Source organism: Myotis yumanensis, unplaced genomic scaffold (assembly GCF_028538775.1).
Source record: "Myotis yumanensis isolate MYYU_CA2020_CCGP unplaced genomic scaffold, mMyoYum1.0.hap1 SCAF_2, whole genome shotgun sequence".
Classification (NCBI taxonomy): Eukaryota; Metazoa; Chordata; class Mammalia; order Chiroptera; family Vespertilionidae; genus Myotis; species Myotis yumanensis.
Window position 1 is genome coordinate 163,556,917 of NW_027223753.1, and position 23,722 is coordinate 163,580,638.

General features: G+C 41.0%; 1 protein-coding gene across 1 annotated transcript; it reads right to left on the reverse strand.

Moving 5' to 3' along the window:
- Positions 1–1,833: 1,833 nt before the first annotated feature.
- On the reverse strand, positions 1,834–23,322 carry DYNLT2B (dynein light chain Tctex-type 2B). Its single transcript, XM_070406470.1, has 5 exons — positions 23,130–23,322; positions 19,622–19,755; positions 16,047–16,116; positions 4,595–4,658; positions 1,834–1,981 (listed from the first exon to the last, which is right to left on the reverse strand). The coding sequence occupies exons 1-5, from the start codon at positions 23,258–23,260 to the stop codon at positions 1,934–1,936; spliced, it is 447 nt and encodes a 148-aa protein (XP_070262571.1). The 5' UTR covers positions 23,261–23,322; the 3' UTR covers positions 1,834–1,933.
- Positions 23,323–23,722: the final 400 nt, after the last annotated feature.

Below are 23,722 nucleotides of genomic sequence, written 5' to 3' on the forward strand. Positions count from 1 at the left end.
TCATAACAGTAGCAAAATTACAGTTATGAAGTAGCAACGAAAATAATTTTATGGTTGGGGTTCACCACAACATGAGGAACTGTATTAAAGGGTCGTGGCATTAGGAAGATTGAGAACCACTGCTTTAGATGCTATAGATGTAAGGCAAGTAGATACCCAATGTTAGGGGGGAAATATATAAAACAACTTTTGTTACAGTTTATTCATTTTTATTTTCGTCTACATGCTTGAAAGTGGCTAAGAAGAAAGAGGTGGGCAAACTTCTGCATCTGTGAGAAGCCTCCAGGGAGAAAAAGGATTTAAATTGCGACCCTTTCTCTTTTGAGTTTCCAACAGTTATTTGAACAAGGCTCTGTTAAACAAAGACTTAACTCTCACAGATGAAAGTTGGTTTGTTTGTTGTGTTTTTTGAAAAAGGCTTTATTTAGCCAAAAAGAAGGCCAGTCTTGGGGGATGAAATCCAAAACACCAGCAGCATACATTTCTGTCATCCTGGAGTTTGCAATCATTTTTGTTTTTTAATCGTTTTATTTCAGAGAGGAGAGAGAGAGAAACATCAATGATGCAAGGGAAACATTGATCAGCTGCTTCCTGCACGCCCCCTACTGGGGATCAAACCCGAAACCCCGGGCATGTGCCCTGACTGGGAATCGAACTATGACCTCCTGGTTCATGGGTCGACGCTCAACCACTGAGCCACATGGGCAAGGCTGCAGTTTTTTATTCACCAACTGGGGGGTGGAGGCGTGGGAGAAAGATGTAAGCTGTCTGAAAGCCTTTGCATTAGCTATAGGCAGAGGGGGTGGGAGAAGGTGAGGTAGCGCCAGCCCTGGGATTGGCGCAGAGCCCGCAAGGAAGAAGCGTCTGCTCCTTTGGACTGGTGGGCAACAGTCCAGAAAGTTCATGCACAAACAGAAGTGGAGGCTCCTGGAGTTGGAAGGTTCATTATTTGGAATAATTGCAGAAGTAATCACCTGGAAATTACTCTGAAGTTCCAACAGACATATGAATATGAGCAGTCTTTTGTTAGCTGGTCCACAGTTATTAACAGGCTAACTGTTCTGTCTCGCACTCTCTGGCTGCTATAATTTAATTTAGAATACCTCCGAATTTCCTCCTTGTCAGCTCATAGACTACAGTGGTCCAAATAAGGACAGCTAGCTGGAGAAGACACTCGGGACTCTACAGAGAAGATCACTACAAAGATAATGGAAGTTGGAATAGTAACCAACATAATTTTGGAGAGTCTTAAGGGAGGGCTAATTTCATACACAGCTTGGAAACTCTCAGACCCTGTCAGAAAGTCTATGACACTGGAAAAACCCTGGCGAAAACAAATGTATGTCTAAGCTAATAAGCTGTGTAAGGTGTAGGGTGTAAAGAGCTGAACAAAAACAATGAGAGATTAAAAAAAATATTCAAAATGTAGGGAAAAAACGTTATGCATAAATTCACCTCAGTGTTATTTATAATAGTAAAAAAGTAGCAATAATCAGTCCTTTGTAAGGACATGGCAAAAATAACCAGTGGTATAACCTAATGGAATAAATGCAACTATTAAATTATGCTTATGAAAATCATAATGCAAATAAAATGACAAAAACTACACGTGATATTATGAGAAGTGAAAAATCCGGTTACAAAACTATGAGTTTTTAAAAAAAAACACCAAATAAAAAAACACTGGTAGAAAATATACCAAATTTTAATAGTTATGTAGAACAATTTAATTATGGATTTTTTCCCCTACATTTTCTCTACTTTACAAATGTAGTTAGAACACATAACAAAATCAAAACATTAACTGTAAGTCCTAAAACTCAACAGACTCAGTTGCCAAACTGCCAAGTTATCTTTATTTTGTCAAGATATTTAACAATATAAAAAAGTTCATATTTCTTCATAGTCATACCTTTTCCCAGCTTTCAAATTTTCAATAGTAGAAACAGCCAAATGCTGCTACAACACAGAACAAACTGTCCTACAAAACAGAAAACACACACACAAACCCAGGATGTTAGGATAAGTAAAGAGTTAGGTTTTCTGAATGTAGAAATAAAATAAAAATGAACGAGCTTTATGTAATACATATTCATAAAATAAGTATTCCCAATTTTTTCTGATTTATCAAAGAAATAATATATGAAATTATTTTAATTTCTTGGAGTAAATGTTTTACCCATCTCAAAGAACTATATTATAGTATCACACATAATAAAAATAACAGCTCCGTGTCATAAATCCTGGATAAGTGTAAATGGCCTCTGGGTGTTTGTTCTTAATTTAGAAAAGTCATTTGTCCATCTTTTGGCTCAGAATCCTAAAATGCTTTCCAGATCCCAGTTAAACTTTTTAAGACACTTTTTAGGTATTTCTTATAGGAACTCCACCTGCCTCAGCAACTCCTGACCTACCAACCTCACCTCCAGCTTGGCAGTGATGAGAAAAAATCTGCTCAAGTACCTGATTGTTAACCAAAAGCAAAACCCTTTGGTTAGCCCAGCTCCCTGGCTCCCGGAGTGGGATGACTGTGAGCTGAGTGCTGAGGTGAGGGAGCTGTTTTTGTTTTTGTTCTAATTTTCAATCCCTCATACACTGATACTTTTGTAAAATACAATAAAAATGGATAACGAGGAAAACAAAATGAAAAAAGAAATATACAAATACAGCCTAAACGTTTTATTATTAGATTTAATGGACATAAAATTACTTTGTCAAATTCTTATAAGAGTTTCTAAACCCTTACACTCAATTTTTATACTGATCTCGTAACGGGGCTCATGGCCCTGGTCTGTGGCTCCCAGTTTGCCTGGCGCTGTTCCACAGTGTCACCCAGAGTTCTCCAGCAGGACTGAGCCGGGCTGTCCACTCTGTGGGGCAACTGTCAGCTCAAAAGCATATGCTTTTCTCGCCTCTCACTTCCTCATCCTCTACTGGTGCTTCCCAAACAATAAAGTACTTTAAGCTCTGAAAGTGACACCTAAACACTCAACCAACTGGACTAAAGATACATACAGTACACAAACTCAGCAACCCAAACCGGCTCTCAAAAATGACTTTTAGACACCGCACCCTCCAACCCTGTGTTCTAAAATCTGATCCTGGGAATATTGATAACTAAAGTTTTATACTACATATTTGTTAATTTGAATATTGTCTGGCCACCACTGTTTATAGCTCTCGATAGGCAATAACCATGCCTTTTATTCCTAGCACCTCCAGTACAGAGATTGGCACATAATATAGAAGCTCAGAGTTATCTTTTAGATGAATGAATTACATTGTATAGCGACTCAGGGAAATATAAATGTTTAACTCCAAAAAGCAGGAAAAACCATCACCTTAACTTGAAATCTTCCCCCAGAGAACTGATAATTGAAGATTTACATAATTCTTCCCATTGTTCAGCCCTTGATCCCTACGGTAGTTGAGCATAATATGAAACTTTGGTAGGACCATAGAGTTTTAGAGCTAAAAGGTACCTTAAGATCTACTACACAAGCAGCTTCCAAATCTGGCAGTAAGCACAACCATGTGAGGAACTTCTTTAAAAAAATCCTTACCAAAGGACATGTTTATTGATTTTAGAGATTTTTTTAATCCTCATCTGAGGCCATGCTTATGGATTTGAGAGAGAAAGAGAGGAAGGGAGAGAGAGACACACATCAATCAATGTAACAGAAACATTGATCCATTGCCTCCTAAATGCGCCTCGACTGGAGATCGAATCAGCTGAGCTACCTGGCCAGGGCAATGTGGGGAACTTTTTAAAAATTCAGATTCACTGATCCAACCCCAAGCTTATGTGATTAGAATCTACTTGAGCGGGACCCCAGCATCTGTATGTTAAACAAGTTCCTCAAATAATTCTTAGGCACGCCACAGCCAGTCTTTGGGAAAGTCTAGAATAGTTTCCTAATGTTACTGACACAATCAGATAAAAGTCCAATGACTTACCTAAAGTCATTCAATTAGAAAGTCACAGAGCTGGAAATGGAACCTCTCTCCTAATTCACTCAACCCAGCTTCTGTTCTACACTACTATACTTAATTCTGACTCTACTAATTCACAACCTGGGAGCATTTGGACAGAGGAAGCAAGTATAAAACATATAATTAAAATTTATAAAACACTCATGCCAATAATTTGCCAATGTTTAAATGAAAACTCTTTTGAAAAATTCCTCTTTATTTTTGCCTAGTTTTGAGAAATAGCTTTAAGATAAAGTAATTGTTTTGATTAGTGAAAGAAAAACCACCTTTCCTCATGGAATCCCTGACATCCAAACTTCTTTGCAGCTTAGCAAAGTGCTATTTGGCTATTAGCACTGAACAATATGCTATTCCCAAATTCAAACTTGTGAAGAGTTATGTTATCTGTACATATATAGGTCTCCTTGCCTATAAACAGCACACTAGGTTTCTGCTTTATGTTTAGTAACACAAAAAAAGAACAGGAAAGACATCTCATCCAGGAGTCTGAGACAAATGTCTAAAACGAAAATGTGCTCACATCTCAATAAATATTAAGTAATTTCCTCTGGAATGCCCCCATGTCCTTTGAAAGAAAGAAAAAGTTCCCAAATAGACTTACATTCATAAAAACATCATGAATGTAGTTGTCAGTGTCAGCATCCCAGAAACAGCGGGCAGCCATGCTAAAAAGTCAAAGATTGGAGAATTACCAACAATATAACAAGGACCTGAAACATATATCTGCCAGCAGCAAAAGTTTTCCTTGATATGTTCTTTTAGATCAGTACTTCCAAACCTTTTTATAGGCTGGCACACAGGAAAGCATATTTGTACAGCAGAGTATACAGTAAACTAAAGGGCCTGGGCTCATAGATAAGGTTGCTTGCAGTTGAGGTGACCAGCCCAGGGGTCTAGCAGCTTCAGACTCAGACTAGCTGCCTGATAACTAAAGGGGTCACTACCTTGAAGTTTTATAAACTGTGTGGGAAGCTCTGTTACATAGATTACTTCAGCTAAGATATTTGTGTGTATGTGACTTTTAAAGAAAATAACACCTGCCCTAACCAGTTTGGCTCAGTGGATAGAGCATCGGCCTGCGGACTGAAGGGTCCCAGGTTCGATTCCGGTCAAGCGCATGTACCTTGGTTGCAGGCACATCCCCGGTAGGGGTTGTGCAGGCGGCAGCTGATTAATGTTTCTCTCTCATTGATGTTTCTAACTCTCTATCCCTCTCCCTTCCTCTCTGTAAAAAATCAATAACATATATATTTTTAAAAATAATAACACCTAAGAATTATGACTAAAATAGACTTAATTCCTTTACAATAACATGAGAAGGTAAGTCTGGAAAGGATCTAACAGAGTGTTTACTCCAACCTAGAAAAGAAAGGGGCAAACTATGAACTAGAATTCAATCTTCTAACTAATTCTACATCCAGTATTACCTATGCTACTTTTAAATTCTCAATTTGGCCATTCTCTCCAACTTTGGGGTATGGAAAAAAATGTCAGTCAAAATAAAAACCAATAAAAAATGCAAACAATTTAAGTTCCCAGTAGTATTAGATTGGTAAATGAAATTAGGGTATTTCTTGGCGACAAAATTGCATGCAGCCATTAAATATATGTTTTGATGCCCTGGCCGGTATTTCATTCTTTCTGAAAAGCAAATGGGAAAAAAATATCCTCAGGTGAGGATTTAAAAAAAGATATTTGCCCTAACCGGTTTGGCTCAGTGGATGGAGCGTCTGCCTGCGGACTGAAAGGTCCCAGGTTTGATTCCGGCTAGGGGCATGTACCTTGGTTGTGGGCACATCCCCAGTGGGGGGTGTGCAGGAGGCAGCTGATCAATATTTCTCTCTCATCGATGTTTCCAACTCTCTATCCCTCTCCCTTCCTCTCTGTGAAAAATCAATAAAATATATTAAAAAAAAGATATTTTTTTATAAAGTAACGTCAAGAACATGAAAAGATGTTCACAATATAAAATTAAGTTTAAAAATTATAAGTATTTTACATTTTTGTTAAATGTATATGAATGATTCACCAATAACATCAATTTACTGCTTACTTTGTGCCAGCCTCTGGTCTAAGTGCTTTACATGTATTAACTCAATCTTATGAGTTAGGTATTATTATTATTACTAGAGGCCCAGCGCACGAAATTCATGCAAGGGTGGGGTTCCTAGGCCTGGCTGGTGATCAGGGCTGATCAGGGCTGGGCTGGAGAGGAGGCAACAGTCGCTGGGCTGGGTGTGGAAGAAACGGACTCGAACATCGCCATCATTGGCACTCTGCCACCTTGCAGTTCCCTGCCTCCCCCCTCCTCCTTCCCTTGCCACTGCCGCACCGCCACCACGGGCTGATTGGGGCCTGCCGGCTGCGGGGAGGGACAGGGCACGGGAGGTTGGTCACCGGCCCCAAGGAGGGAGCCGGCCCTTGGCCCCCCCTGGGAAAAGGGCTGCATCCACCACCGCCCACCCCCGGTTCCCCGTCCCAGCCCGGGGGTCAAGGGGAGGGACCATGGGAGGTTGGCCAGCCAGGAGGGAGGGACTGCGGGAGGTTGGCCAGCTGGGGGAGGTTGGCTGTGGGAGCACACTGACCACCAGTGGGCAGATCCTGCATTGAACATCTGCCCCCTGGTGGTCAGTGTACTTCATAGCAACTGGTCATTCCGGTCACTTAGGCTTTTATATATATAGATACCTATTTAATAAACATGAAAACTGAGGATCAGAGAAATTAAATAATCTTGTCCAAGATCATTCAAATAGTAAGTGACAAAGCTTCACTTTGAACCAAGGCAATTTAGCTTCAAGTCTGTAGTGAAAAATATACTGTATTATATTGGTTTGTTTTTGAAAGTTTTTTTAAGTTTTACACAGAAGAGCTCCCCCTAACCTACTATTTTTCACATTCTTTAAAAAGTTCTGATTCCAAGCTCCAAAAGTAACAATATGAAATACAGTGGGGCCTTGACTTACGAGTTTAATTCGTTCCAAGACCGAGCTCGTTAACTCAAATTACTCTATCAACTCAATGCAAAAAATCGGCAAGAGACAGCTGGTATCTCAAAAAACTCCTTAGTCGGGACACTTGTAAGTCAAGGCCCCACTGTAAAGTCAATCTACGTAATTGGCCAATCAACAAGTATTTACATAGCGACTACCGTATGTTTTGAAAGAGAAAAATCTAGCTCTAGCCTCAATTCTCAATTTAATTAGGTGAAAAAATTAACACACATCAAAGAATAAGATAATGAATAATTGTGCTAACTTATAGGTTATTATGTTTAAAAGGGACTGTAAAGTCTATCTAGTTCAAGCCTCCAAGTCCAAGTTGCACGGTATTTGAATTAAATCTGTAGTGGTGCTACAGAAATTTAGAGAATTTAGAGAGGAGAAAAACCAAAGAAGACTTCATGAAGCAGAAACAAGTGAAGACATAAATATAAAAATTTAGCCCTGGCTGGTGTGGCTGTTGGTTGGGCATTGTCCCGTGCATGGAAAGGTTGCCAGTTCAATTCCCAGTCAGGGCACATGCCCAGGTTGTGTGCTCAATCCCCGATAGGGGGCATGCAGGAAGCGGCCAGTCAATGTGTGGCTCTCACATCTCTCACATGGATGTTTCTCTCCTTTCCTCTCTCTCTGAAAATCAATTTTTTAAAATTAACAAATATTTGTTGAGTATCATGTATGAACAAAGTGCTAGGTGCAAATGATACAGAGATGCATAAAACACAATCTTTGCCTCCAAATTGTGGACTCTACACCATTTCCCAATAATGGTGTGTGTGGAAGGCAACCAATCAATTGATGTATCTCTCTTACAGCAGTGTTTCTCTCCGTCTCTCCCCTTCCCTTCCACTCTCTCTTAAAACCAATGGAGAAAATATCCTCGGGTAGGGATTGACAACAATAACAAAAAGATAAATCTGAAATATTTGGGTCATACCAAAACCCTGAAGCATAGAAAAAAGAATATATATATATATATATATATATATATATATATATATATATATATACATAAAGTTGTGTCAAAAGGATTTAGAAATAATACAATGTAACAGTTTGTAGCAGCTCAGCACTCCCTCCCAGATCAATTAGAAAAACTGGATAAAATGAATCAGAGCTGCTGTAGCAAACAAGACTAGGGGAGCCAAAATTCCACAGAGGTGACCCGCTAAGGCAGCGGTAAACTGATATTCTGCACTGGAGTTCTCCCCGGGACGTTTGCTAACTCTAGGCACACAGTTAGAGGCTGAGCATATGGGTTTTGTCCAGGCACAGACCAATTACTCAGCTGGACTAGAGAGATAAAATTACAGGGCTAGAGAGATAAAATTGGAGACTTGAAGGGCCAAGATCCCCTGTAAAAAAGGAGAGAGCAGAACCGAGCTTTAACATCACATGGTAGGTTCCCCCTCACATGTGCTGAATTCTGAAACTGTGTAAGTAGGACCTAAAAAACTAAGAATGGTGGGGACAATAATATCCTCTCACCAAATATGTCTATGACCTAACTCCCAGAACCTAGGGATATGTTCTAGTACATGGCTAAAAGGGTTTTACATGTATACGATTAAGCTAAGGATCTTGGATGGGGAGAGTAGCATGGATTACCCAGGTGGGCTCCATGTAATCACAGGGTCCTTATAAGAGAAAGAGGGAGGCAGGTGGGTCAGAGCCAGAGAGAGATTTGAAGATGGTATGCTGCTGGTTTTGCAGAGGGAGGAAATGTTGATGAGCTAAGGAATGCAGGCAGCCTCTAATAAGCTGGAATAGGCAAGGGAATGGATTCTCTGCCAGAGCCTCCAGAGGGAATACAGCCCTGCCGACCCTTTGATCTTAGCTCAGTGAAACCCATTTTGATTTGTGATCTCCAGAACTGTAAAATAATATATATGTGCTGTTTTAAGACACCAGGTTTGTAATTCGTTACAGCAGCAATAGGAAACTAATGCATCAAGGAAAAGGGCTCTAAAATGAAGAGTAGTTTTATGCTGACAAAACAAGGACTAAAAGTCAGTACTTGCTGGAGTGGGGCTCAAATGAATGCTTCAGGCTCTTGGTTGAGAGACCTGGAGAGCTACACTCAAGAAAGAAGGATGCTTAATTCCCACAATATCCTTGTGAAGGGGGCATTATTGTACCAGTTTCACAGATGAGAAAACAAACCCAAAGAAGTTAGGGGAGAAGCCCTACCTTGTATCATGGTTGTGAGGACTAAATAGGATGACATTGCTAAGGGCTTATTCCAGTGCAAGTCACAGAGAAGATAGTGGTAAGAATAGCAGAATAGCAATAATAGCAGAAGATGTAATAGCCGTGACACCCTTGTCCTATTGAGGTTGCTTGACTATCATATGAGTGTCAATGACAAGGCCAGCTACACAGTTTGCAGGACCCAGTACAAAATGAAATTGTGGGGTCTGGCCAGAGGGAGGGAAGAGGAGGGGGAGGGGAGGAGGGGGAAGAGGAGGAGATAGAGCTTTATCAAAACTGCAACAAAACCTCAACTCAGCTCAGTAACTGATTGGATCAAGGTGAGCAGCCCATACCCTACCTGAATCACAAAGGAAATGTAAACCCTCTCTGAAAGAAAACAATATTAGGGGGTCTACAAGTTGTTATTTTTTAACACAATGTCCAGGATTCAAACTAGGCATGCCAAGAAAGAAAAAAAATCAATGGAACAGACTCACACCTGATCCAGGTATTAAAGTTAGCAGAAAATGACTAGCATAACTGCTATGACCAAAATGTAAAAAGGGAGGAGAGAAGAAGGATAGAGAACATAGATTAAAAATAAAGAATTTCACCAAAAAACTGGAATGTATAAAATATTTAAATGGAAATTCTGGACCTGAAAAATATAATAATTGAAATTAAGAATTCAGTAGGTGGCTTTAACAGCAGATTAAACACAACAGAAAAGAAGATTGGTCAACTGAAAGACAGGTCAATAGAAAAATATCCAGCCCTGGCTGGTCTGACTCAGTGGATAGAGTGTTGGCCTTCGGAACAAAGGGTCCCAGTTTTGATTCTGGTCAAGGGCACTGCCCGGGGTTGTGGGCTCAATCCCCAGTGGGGGGCGTGCAGGAGGCAGCTGATCAATGATTCTCATCATTGATGTTTCTATATCTCTCTCCCTCTCCCTTCTTCTCTGAAATATATATTTTTTTAAATTATTCTTTAAAAAAAGAAAAATATCCAAACTGAGGCACAGAGAGAAAAAACAAAAATTTAGTCAAGAGCACAGGAGACATGGAATATAGTAAAAAAAATCTAAATACATGTAATTGGAGTCTGAAAAGGAGAGCAGAGCCCAGCTGGTGTTGATCAGTGATTAAGTGTCAACCCATGAACCAGAAGGTCACCAGTTCAATTCCCAGTCAGGGCACATGCCCAGGTTGCAGGCTGGATCCCCAGTAGGGGGTATGTCGGAGGCAGCCAATCAATGATTCTCTCTCATCATTGATGTTTCTATCCTTCTCTCCATTTCCCTTCTTCTCTCTGAAATCAATAAAAACAATTTTAAAAAGGGGGGGCGAGCAGAGAGCAAATAGAACAGAAGCACTCGTTTAAAAGATAATTGCCACACCTGGCTGGCACCCAGATCTTAGTTTCTAATGCCATCCTCCAATAAGATGAACCAGGGCTCCTTGGAGAAGTAGCTGATTCTAGGCTGGGGAGGGAATGAATAATGGAGTATCTTATAGTGCAAGTAAGTAAGGAAGTGCTCAAAAAAAAATCACAAGAGTAGAGTATGACAAAGGGACATAGGAGTCAACTGAAAGAGCTCAAATGGTCAAAGCTGGAACACTTTCAATAACAAAATTAAGTAATGCTGAATTATAATCCACAGTCTAAAAATCCATGAGTACATACTGAAATAAGTAAATGACTGAATAAAGAAATAAAAGAAAAAGAGACAAATCTGTGCTGAAATTTTCCAATTTATGTAGCTACTACTCTGCCCTGAAGGAGGTAGAGCATAACTCCCTGCTCCATAAGTGTGGGCCTCACATGGTGATTTTGTATAGTATGAAAGGGGAAGAAAGAGTAATTTTACAGGGGAAAACCTGACAAACATTACCTGAGGCACAGAGCAAGGTTAACATTAATGGTATTACGTCATGTTGATAATATGTACCCTGATATGATATGTTACGAAGAAAAAGGCACTTTACCTCTGTGATCTTCCTCCCAAGAACCTATTAGCCTAGATAATCACAAGCGGACAAATCCCAATTGAGGGAATTTCTACATTATACCTAACCAGGACTTTTCAAAACTGTCAAGGTCATCAAAACCAAGGAGAGTCTGAGTAACTGTCATAGCCAAGAGGAGCCTAAAGAGACATGAAATGTGATATCCTAGAAAAGATTCTAGAACAGAAAAAGGACAGTAGGTAAAAACTAAAGAATTAAGTATGAACTCTAGTTAATAATAATGCATCAATATTGGTTCATTGGTTGTGACAAATGTATCATTAACATCCTACTATACTAATGTAGGATGTTAATGATAGAGGAAACTAGATGTGGAGTATCTGTACTATTTCTCCAACTTTTCTACAAATCTAAAACAATCCTAAATAAGAAGTTTATTTTTTAAAAGATAACGGCTAACTGTTCCATAAAAAGACTGTATAGGCAAAGTGACCCAAAAGGGCAGAGACGGAAGAATGAGGTTTAATAGAGAATTTACAGGAAACACTTGTCTTGACTGGCTGCAAAACAGTCAAATCTCCATCTTTCCCCTCCAAGACCACCATCTTTCATCCCCACTCAGAGACAGACCTACATGCTCCAAAAGGACTGCATGGGTGGCCAGGGGGGACAAAGGAGACAGATACCAGCAGACCCTGGTGCTGGAGTATAAGAGAGGTAACTTCTGGAGCTTCTTGCTGCAGAGGAAGAAGTAATGAAAGCTCTGTGACTAGATGGAAACCTCTGGACACATTCCAGAGTCCACCCAGGAGAAGGGGAAGAGAGGTCAAAGGTCTGGAATTATTCACTCAGAAACTAAGCAGGTGGATTCATTTCAAGATGGAGTCAGCTCTGTCCACACACTAAGAATTTCCCCAAGCTTATACAAACAAGATTCAATGGCCCACAGATTCCATGGGCTCTGAGAACCCCATGCTAATGAATAAGAAGAAAATCATAATCTTAATCAATAAAAAAATATATAAAAAAAAGAAAATCATATACACCAGAGTAAAAAAAAAAACAAACAGTGAGGAAAACATTCTAATGTGGCTAGAAAGAAAAAAGACATCACCTCCAAAGGAACAATAAGACTTATAGCTGACTTCTCAACAGAAACAATGGAAACTGGAAGACAGCGTAATTATATCTTTAAAGTGCTGCAAGTGGAAGGGCACGTACATTTCCTTCTATCTCTTTTCCTTAAGGATTGTAAAGTAGTACTGAGCCATCTTCAACCATGTAAAGGAGAATACAGCAGAGCAACAAGACAGGAGAGCCTATGTCCTTGACGCCAATAAGGCACCACTCCATGCTTGATCTATTACCTGGTGTAGTATGTTTTGAGAAGAGATATATGCCTTCTGTTTTATTTAAAAAAGAATCAGGAGTTAACTTGAAGAAACTACTAATTGCAAAAGATGGGACAATTTAGACATCAATAAGGACAATAACCACAATGGATTTAAACACATCAAATACATTTAAAACCATGGGTTCATAGATAGAAAAAAGAGGACTCATTGGTAACCTCTGGAAGATGCTAGGGAACCAATTCATTATTCTGAATATTATTAAAATTATCCTCCCTTCCCTGTACAAGCTAAACCTCATTGCAATGAAACAGTTGAAAGAAAAGTCATTCTTAATAGAATTTCAGCAAATAAATAAAGAACAATGGTAGAATTAGAAGAGCACTATTTTGTAACCTCTGATGAATAATGGATCTAGGACAACTGCTAAAACTATTAGTGGTAAAGCTGATAGGGAACTTTACAATAGATGGATCTGTCTGACAACATCTGAACTCTATGATCAATCTTAACAAAAAACGGACAACCAGACATTTTCTGCCTCCTGATGAGATGCAATAGGATGCATACTAAATACCTATGTAATATTCTTCCCCAAAACTCAAATGTCCAACTGATTAAGATTACATCTAACTACTTATTTACAAGAAAAGAGGAGATATAAGACAAAGTAAACAATACCAGGCAGCACAATCAGAAAAATGCCAGAATATAGGTAGGACACTCTACAAGACAAACGACACAATTTCTTCAGCAAATAAATGGTAGTAAAAAAGACAGAGCAAGAGCAAAAAGAGGGAGAGAAGTTATATATTAAGAGAAATTTAAGAGATTATCAACCAAATATAATGTGTGGACTTTGCCTGGATTCTAATTTGAACCAACTGAAAAAAATATATAGAGAGACAGACAAACATACATACACACACGTATATATGAAACAACTGGGGATATTTGAATGCTAATTGAATATTTCATAATATTAAGAACTAACAATATTTAGATATGATCTTTTATTATATTAAAAGGGTCCTTATATTTTAGAGATATATACTGTTGTATTTACAGATGAAATGGAATGATGACTGGGATTTGCTTCAAAATAAGCTAGAGGGGGCAGTGCATATATAAATGAAACAACATAGGTATGTGTTGATAACCTTTCAAGCCAAGTATAGATCCATGGGATTTCCTCAGTCCCTAGACTTGCATATGTTTGAAATTTTAGACAATAAAAATTTTTAGAACCAGGCGGGTAGAGGGAGGCCTTGTATGCCATGCTTTAGAGTTCAGCCTGATCACATTAACCAAGTCAATTTAAAGGAATTTATACCTGACAAGATTTGAAATAAACTCTATATAGAGTCTGTGGAGAGAAAGTAAGGTGTACTCCTGGGATATTGGTCTGGTATGCAAAATGAATTGTGGAGGAGGGAGATCAGAGTCCAGGAATGCTGATAAGGGGCTGCTGCTAAGTATTCCTGGCATCCAGATTACAGTGCATGCAATGGGAGAGATAAAAGTAGACTCTAAAGTTTGAAGCCTGAGTCAGTAGGACCTTGGTAATATTGTGAGACACAAGGAAGTTAAAGTGACAGGCTGATTTAAGGAGAGGAAGGGAAAGAAATTTGGAACTCTTGACATGTTAAATCTGGGGTGACAGAATAGGAAAGTATTTCTGAGCCTCTCTGTGGTCAGAAAATCTCCTGAAGCCTTTTGAACAAATGGTAGAGAACACCATGGTGAAGAGTACTGTGCTAGGAGTCAGACGTCTGAATGCTATTAGTGACCCTGACAGCAGCCATATCTATAATTTCGAGCAAATCATGCTGAATCTCATAAGTGTCATCATAAAATAGGGGAACTAGACACTAGAAAATATCTGTAGTGCCTTTCAAATTTAACATTCTATAGTGAAAATTCTCAGTGATATTATCTACAAGGTATTTTTAAATTCATTCAACAAATATTTTAGCATTTTCTTACAAAATTAGAGACCCAGTGCATAAAAATTCCTGCACTCAGGGTGGGGGGGGGGGGGGGAGGATCCCTCAATCCGGCCTGCGCCCTTTCGCAGTCCAGGACCCCTCGGGGGATGTCCACCTGCAGCTTAGGCCTGCTCCCCAAGGGATCGGGCCTAAGCTGGCAGTCAGACATCCCTCTGGCAGCCCAGGAGCCCTCGGGAGAGGGCTCTTGCCACCACTGCTGCACTTGTAGCCATCAGCCTGGCTTGTGGCTGAGCAGAGCTCCCTCCTGCATTGAGCGTTTGCCCCCTGGTGGTCAGTGCGCATCAGAGCGACCGGTCATTCCCCGTTGTTCCGTCATTAGGATCAATTTGCATATTACCCTTTTATTTTATAGGATACTATACTAGGCACTGTTTACAAATGGAAACAAGAGATTAACACTTGTGCATGGGAAAAGACAAGAAATACATATTTTGAAATCACCCATACAGAAACGACAGTTTGAGGTCATGAGAATGAATGAGCTCATTGAGAAAGCATATAGAAGAGCAGAAGAATAAGAACTGAGCCTTGAAGAAAGCTCATAGCTGGGGATAGAGGGAATAAAGAGGAACCAGTGAAGAAAAGAGAATAATCAGTTAGAAAAACAGGAGAGAAACAAGTTAGACAAGTGACATCAAGGCCAATAAAACCAGAGCGAATTTTCAGAAACAGAAGCCCAGGCAAACACAAGAGCTAAGAAAGAGCTTTCAGATTTGCTAATAAGAAGGTCTCAGACAATTTTAAAGAAATTTATTTTGGATAATGGTAGGACCAAAAATTGGGAAATAAGGACTATGGAAGGAAATATATATATATATATATATATATATATATATATATATATAGTCTCATACTTTCTTTGGGAACATTTATATATATAAAAGCTAAGTGACAGGACCACCAGAACGACTGAAATGACCGGTCACTATGACATGCACTGAGGCCGCCAACCGGCCCAATGGGGGTGGGCCAACCTCCCACAGACCTTCCCCCCAACCAGCTGGCCCTGATCAGCCCCGATTGGGGTGGGCTGGCCAGACCCCACCCATGCACAAATTCGTGCACCGGGCCTCTGGTATATACATAAACCCTAAAACACTTATCAGCCTACAGATACTATGAAAAGTGAATTACCCAATGAAGCTCACCCAAACTGTCAACCTCACTGTTCAGAACCAGGATCTCTTGGGTTCACAGCTGCATTTTGTTATACTGTCCTTTACTCTCACTTGCAAAACAATCATACTGAATTGTGAAGAGGATGAATACCTCATAAGAAACATAAGAATGAAATCAAGAAGGAAAAACAATGCCCTAGCTGGTTTGGCTCAGTGGATAGAGCGTCGGCCTGCGGACATAAGAGTCCCAGGTTCAATTCCAGTCAAGGGCACATGCCAGGGCTGCAGGCTCAGCCCAACGTGCAGGAGGCAACCAATCAATGATTCCCTCTCATCACTGATGTTTCTATCTCTCTCTTCCTCTCTGAAATAAATAAAAATATTTTTAAAAAATAAGGAAAAACCAATTACTTACAATACTCCTTCACCTCTTTGTTCTCCAATAACTACTTGCACCACCATTTTATATCGGTCAAATCCCATTGCTAAAAAGAAAGAAAAAAACAAGAATGTTATCTGTAAGCAAATATACGGTAAAATTACTTAATGAAGGCAAATTTACCTGGAAAAGAACATAAGCATTCAGTCTACAAGCACTTACTGAGTATGACGATAAGTTTGGGAGTCAGAGATACCTGAGGACAAATCCTAACTGTAAGCTTAGTATGTAACTTTATACAAGCAAAATCCTGAAAATTCTCACTAATAACAAATCTGGAGAGAAGAAAACTGAATGGATATGTTTATCTTCCCTGGTTTCTGACCAGGGAATAGTGGAAACAGTAACAACAACAAAAATGTGATATGGGCAAAGTTGAAACAGAGCTAACTCTCTTTAATGAAAGTAAAAGCTTCAGGATTATATAGTAAACTAGAGGCGCAGTGCACGAAATTCATTCACTCGAGGGGGGGGTGTGTCCCCTCAGCCTGGCCTGCACCCTCTCGCAATCCAGGAGCCCTCGGGGGATGTCTGACTGACGGCTTAGGCGGGGAGTGGGCCTAAGCCATCAGTCGGACATCCTTAGCACTGCCGCAGAGGCTGGAGAGGCTCCCGCCATCACTGCTGCTGTGAGCCCAGCTTCTGGCTGAGTGGTGCTCCCACTGTGGGAGCACACGGACCACCAGGGGAAGCTCCTGTGTTGAGCATCTGCCCCCTGGTGGTCAGTATGCATCATAATGACTGGTCGTTCTGCTGTTCAGATTTGCATGTTAGCTTTTTATTATCTAGAATTAAGCAAACAACCTGGACACAACAGGTACCCTTCCATGTGGGACATGAACCCTAATTAAGGATACTTAACAAAATCTCGGAAGAAGATAGAGCCCAAGCTATTTTTTAAAAAACACTGCACATAATGGAACTCCCATTTGACCCTGTGATCCCACTACTAGGAATATATCCCAAGAAACCAGAAACACCTATCAGAAAGGATATATGCACCCAGATGTTCATAGCAGCACAATTCACCATAGCTAAGATCTGGAAACAGCCTAAGTGCCCATCAGTAGATGAATGGATTAGAAAACTGTGGTACATCTACACGATGGAATACTATGCTGCTGTTAAAAAGAAGGAACTCCTACCATTTGCAACATCATGGATGGAACTGGAGAGCATTATGCTAAGTGAAACAAGCCAGTCAATGAAGGAAAAATACCACATGATCTCACTCATTCATGGATAATAAAGACCATTACAAACTTTTGAACAATAATAGATACAGAGGCAGAGCTGCCTCAAACTGATTGTCAAACTGCAGTGGGAAGGCCAGAGAGAGTTGGGGGGCAGGAGGGAGGGGAGTAAGAGATCAACCGAAGGACTTGTATGCATGCATATAAGCATAACTAATGGACATAAGACACTGGGGGGTAAGGGAGGGTAGTGGTTTGTCAAGGGCGGGGGGGGGGGGAAAAGGATACTTATGTAATACCCTTTGTAATACTTTAAGAGGAAAATAAAAAAAAATAAAAATAAATAAATAAATAAATAAGGTCACATTCACAAAAAAAAAAAAAAAAAAAAAAAAAAAAACACTGCACATAGGCCCTGGTCAGGTGGCTGAGTTGGTTGGAGCATGGTCCCATGTACCAAAAAAGTTGCAGGTTCAATTCTAGGTCGGGGAGTGTACAGGAGGCAACCCATCAGTGTTTCTCTCTCACATTGATGTTTCTTTCTCTCCAACCAATTGAGCCACCAGACCGGGCAAATGAGCATGTATTTTTAACAATAATTTTAACAGTGAATTTTCATTAAAATTTAAAGAAAATGCTAATATACTAACAATTAATGTGGGTGATGAAAATACATAGAATATTTTTTATACTTTTCTATATTTTTCCATTTCTAAAAAATTAAGACACCAAAATATTAAATAGTATTTACCTTTAAGAAATTCAAATTTATATACTTTTGAAAAAATTTGTTTATACAGTAGTCCTCGCTTATCTGCAGTTTTGCTTCCCGCAGTTTCAATTTCCCTGTCAATCACAGTAGAAAATATCAAATGGAAAATTCCAGAAATACACAATTCATAAGTTTGAAATTGTGGACCCTTCTGTATAGCATGATGAAATCGCACACTGGCCCATTCTGTCCCACCCAGGCCTTGAATCATTCCTTTGTCCACAAACTGTATTCAATACCCACCCTTTAGTCACTCAGTAGCCGTCTCAGTTATCAGATCCACTGTATAGGTATTGTAGTGCTTGTGTCCAAGTAACTTATTTTACTTAAATAATGGCCCCAAAGCACAAGAGTAGTGATGCTGGCAATTTGGATATGCCAAAGGGAAGCCGTAAAGTGCTTCCTTTAAATGAAAAGGTGAGTGCCGCACAGTAAGATGTTTTGAGAGAAAGACACCACATTCACATAACTTTCATTACAATATATTGTTATAACCATTCTATTTTTTTTTCATGGTTTTCATGTCCTTTTATTATTCTATAAAAGGTAACAAAATATACAGAACAACGTTTTCCCTTTTTAACTAATATAACCATTCTATTTTGTTATGTTATTGTTGTTAATCTTATAGTGCCTAATTTATAAGTTAAACTTTATCACAAGTATGTATGTACAGGAAAAAACATAGTATATATAGGGTTCGGTACTATCATTGGTTTCAAGCATCCACGGGGAGTTTAGAACATATCCCCGCAAATAAGGGCAGACTACTGTATTATCCAGGTTAATTATAATGAAAATGTATTATTATTACAAAGATATTTCTTCTTTCCAAAAAGTGATATTTTTAAAAAAGGATAGCTAGAAAGAGAGGGCTTTTCAGATAATATAAAAAAATTTTTTAATTTTTTAAAAATACATTTTTACTGGTTTCAGAGAAGAAGGGAAAGGGAGAGAGAGAGAAAGAAACATCAATGATGAGAGAGAATTATTGATCAGCTGCCTCCTGCACGCCCCACACTGGGGATCGGGCCCAAAACCTGGGAATGTGCCTTGACTCAGAATCAAACTATGACCTCTTAGTTCATAGGTCAACTCTCAATCACTGACCGACACTTGCCAGGGCCAGATGGTATGACATTATTAATAACAGAGAAACAGATAAAAAAAACCGGGTAGGTAAAGCACAAGATTTGCTCTGCACATGTAGAGTTTGGCAGCAGTAGAGGGTTGAGTAGGGTAATGAATGGCAGGCTGAGGAATTGATATCTTGGTGGGAAAAACAACCAAGAATTACTAGTATAGGGGAAAGGACCCCCGTACTTCCTGGGTTTTCTGCGTATTTGGATTTCCTGGATAGTGATTCCATACTATGTCTTATTTCACATCTTTATTCTTTCCCATCATCTGCAAAAAAACTACATATAAAAAGTTACCATATAATTGAGGAGACTAGACATTAAAGAAAAATGTGTCTTTAATAGAATCCACAGCTTATGTCCCTTGTTTAAAGATGGGAAGGAGACAGATGGGTAAAATTGATCGTTTGAAGGGAACAAGTCATTTCTAATGATCACCATTCTTACTTTTTAATTTATCTTTAATCGTTTCTGATAGACGCTTTGTGAGCGGAGGTGTTTCTTCTGGAGAGTACTCAGCAGTTGCCAGCTCCTCCTTGAGCACAGCATGGATGCAGTCTTTAACCACAGAGGGTCTGAACCTGAACGAGACGGTTTAAACATCTAATTGGTAACTCCAAAACCCCAGCTTACCTTCCCAGCTCAACTTCCTCTAGCTCTTTGTCATTAGAACCATTTCGTCCTTTTTCATAGTTTATTATAAAAGAAATTAAAAAACAAACAAGCAAAGAAAATAAGTTGTCTCTCTCCCCTGAACTCCAGACCACATATTCCAACACATATTCCACCTGGATGTCTAGTAGGCAACTCAAATGTACACATCCAACACTGAGCTTCTGATTGTCTCCTTTCCCCAAACTAGGTCCTCCTGCAGTCACCTCCAGTCTTCCAGTTGCTGAAGCCACAAAATTTGGTGTCAGTCTTGTTACCTTTCTCTCTCACAGCCCATATCCCATTAATAAGCAAATCTTATCAGTTCTACCTTCAAAATCATCTAAAATTCATCCTCACCAACCAACTGCCACCACCTTGCTCCAAGCTACCATTACTTCTTGCCTGGACTACAGTGACCGCCTAACAAGTCTCTCTGTCTGCCTTTGTCCCCAAATCCTGTTCTCAACACAGCAACTGTACTGACCCTGTTAAACTATGTGCCAAACCATGACACTCCTCTATGCCAAACAGCCCACATAGTTCCTGCATCAGAGTCAAAGCGATATCCTAACTGTGATGTGCAAGGTCCCATATGATCTACCCTACAAAACGCTGCGACCTTGTTTCCTACCACTTTCCTCCTACCTCTCTCCACTCAGGCCCCACTGGCCTTCACTATGTTCTTTAACCACACCAGGCATGCAAACTTCAGAGCTACTGTACTTATTGTTAACTTCTGCCTGAACTTCAATTCCTCCTTTTATGCATAGCTAACTCCCTCACTTCTTTCAAGTCTTTATTCAAAAGTCACTTTTCCGCCCCACTGGCATGGCTCAGTGGTTGAGCACTAACCTATGAACCAGGAGGTCAAGGTTCATTCCTGGTCAGGGGACATGCCTGGGTTGTGAGCTTGATCCCCAGTGTGGGGCGTGTAGGAGGCAGCTGATCAAGGATTCTCTCTCATCATTGATGTTTCTATCTCTCTCTTCCTCTCCCTTCCTCTCTGAAATCAATAAAAATATATATATTTTTAAAAATCACTTTTCCTAGTCACCCTCTGTAAAACTTCAAACCACCCTCTTACTATATCACTTTATATCTCCCTTCCTGGTACTTATTACTATCTGATACACTATATGGTTAATTTATCTTGTTTGTTGTCCTTTTACCTAGATAGACTATAAGTTCCATGAGGGTAGGGATTTTTATTTGTTTTGTTCACTGTTATGTCCTTATTTCTCAGAGCAGCACCCAGCACTCAGTAGACAATAATTTTTTTGAAGAAATGGATTGAAGAAAGGAAGACAGAGAAAAAAAAAATCTTCCCTAATTCCACCACCCTAACAATGCCACTAGCATTTTAGTTGTATTTATCATCCTATATAATAACAGCCTAATATGCTAAGTGTCCAACCATCCATTCAACTGTTCGACCAGTCGCTATGATGCGCACTGACCACCAGGGGGCAGATGCTCCAACCAGTAGGTTAGCTTGCTGCTGGGGTCTGGCCAATTGGAACTGGGAGAGATGGGCGGGTTACGCCCTGGAGCACCCTGGAGCCCTCCCGCGGTTCCTCCCCCGCCCTGATGGTGCACCAGTGGGGTCCCTCGGCCTGGCCTGCGCCCTCTCGCAATCTGGGACATGCAATACGGGACCCCTCGGGGGACGTCAAAGAGCCGGTTTCCACCTGATCCCTGCAGGCCAGGCTGAGGGACCCCACCAGTGCACAGCACCGGGCCTCCAGTATATTATAACACTAAGTTCCTTTTCTGGGCTAGATAGTCTATAGCTGATTTGTCTATCATGTGCCAAGTTACCAGAATGTTTTAAGTTTTGAGTTTATAATGTGGTTTAATATTTGGTAGTACTAGTGGCCCCTTATTACATTTAAACAGTATTTTCTTTGGTCTTCTGCCTGCTTATTCTCACAGATGAACTTTGGAATCATTGACAAATTTACAGGATTTGATCTGTTCAAAATGTGGTCTCCCTATTAACAAACATATTATATCTGGCTTTTCTCTTAAGCCTTTTCCATTCTCAGTAAATGTTAAAAGTTTTCTTCAAACAAGGCAGAAATAATTTCATAGGATTATTCTTATATAATAGACATATTTTTTGTGAATCATGTTCTGCACTGTGTTACAGCAGAAACACTGGTGAATGTCATTCTATGCTTTTAGAAAACTTTACAAAAATAACTGAACATATCTCTTTTTTGTATCCATTCTACCCACCAGTGTTTATCACATTATAATCAAAACTCCTGGCTTCCAATATTTGCCAAGCATTTGATTCAGCAATCTGATTTTAAGCAAGAGAGAAAGAGCTTGGGAACCTTGTGAAAATAAAGTTAGTGATGTATCCTACAGGTGTAGCAGATAGCAGACTGTCCTCAGCACTAGACTGTATGCTTGGGCCTCCACATACATTCAGGTCCCCTGCCCTGAAGAGAAGTAAGCTACTCTGGCACACGTATCCACACAGTAAACTTCAAAATTCGGCTGAATGACATTCGACCCAAGCCGCTTGTTTTCTTTTTTTCTTTTAAGTAATGCCTCTTTTTAAAAATATATTTTATTGATTTTTTACAGAGAGGAAGGGAGAGGGATAGAGAGTTAGAAACATCTTTGAGAAAGAAACACCGATCAGCTGCCTCCTGCACAACCCCCCCCTACTGGGGATGTGCCCGCAACCAAGGTACATGCCCTTGACCGAAATCGAACCTGGGACCTTTCAGTCCGCAGGCCGAAGCTCTATCCACTGAGCCAAACCGGTTACGCCAAGCCACTTGTTTTCTGCTCCTCTCTTTCCCATCCATCTCCTTTTCCTGTGTTCCCGCCCTGGGTCTCCTAGATTCTAATCTAGAGCCAACCACCCCCACTGCGCTAACCTTAAGCGCTGCAGAGCTCTAACACTACAACTGCAGGTCGGGTCCTCTGCTGCCCTCTGCAGCTGAAGCCAAGAAGAACAGCCCCGCCCTCCCGCGACCAGCCCCGCCCTCGTCAGCCCCGCCCCTCCCTCGTCAGCCCCGCCCCGCCCCAGCCTCAGCCGGCTGCTCCCTCTTCAGCCCCGCCCTCTTCAGCCCCGCCCCTCCCTCGTCAGCCCCGCCCCTCCCCGCCCCAGCCCCAGCCGGCTGCTCCCTCTTCAGCCCCGCCCCGCCCCTCCCCGCCCCAGCCCGCTGCTCCCCCGCCTCCCTCTCCCCGGGATCCTTCGCGACACCCAGGCTTCCAGGCGAGCTCTGCCTGCCCGGCCCAGCAGTCCCGCAGGTCGCCCCGCCGCAACCCGTCCTGTACCCGCCTTTGCTGGAAAACAGGCCGCAGAATATAGGTGTTCTCGGACTTCCCAGAGATCTTGTCAGCTTCAAGCATCCCCTCTGTCCCAGAGACGGACACACCCGCGGAGATGGACACAGCCCCCGACGAAGCCATGGCCGGGGCTTCTCGCTCGGCGGGTCTCGCGATGAGGAGCTGCTGGTTGCGGCCCTGAGCCGCGAAACCGTCGCCAAGGCAACAGGGCCGCCCTCGGCGGTGACGTGTGCGGTCAGCGCGCACACTCGGCTGAGCGGCTCCCGCTCCTCGGAGGGCTCTTCCCCGCGCCTGCGCACCGCTGCCGGGCAGACCCGGCCAAGAACGCCGGACTGTAGTTTCGGCCCAAATTGATGTAGTTGTGCCTTGGTTTACAAAATATTTTATTACGCATTAGCTCTTATTAACCGCCTCACAATCTTAAGAAATCGACACGTGCCCTGCCCGTGTGGCTCAGTGGTTGAGCCTCGACCTAAGAACCAGGAGGTCACAGTTGAGTTCCCAGTCAGGGCACTGAAAGGGTTAAAGAGAATAAACCAGGGCAGAGGAAAACTTATTGTGCTCAGCAGATCTCTTGCAGAAAGC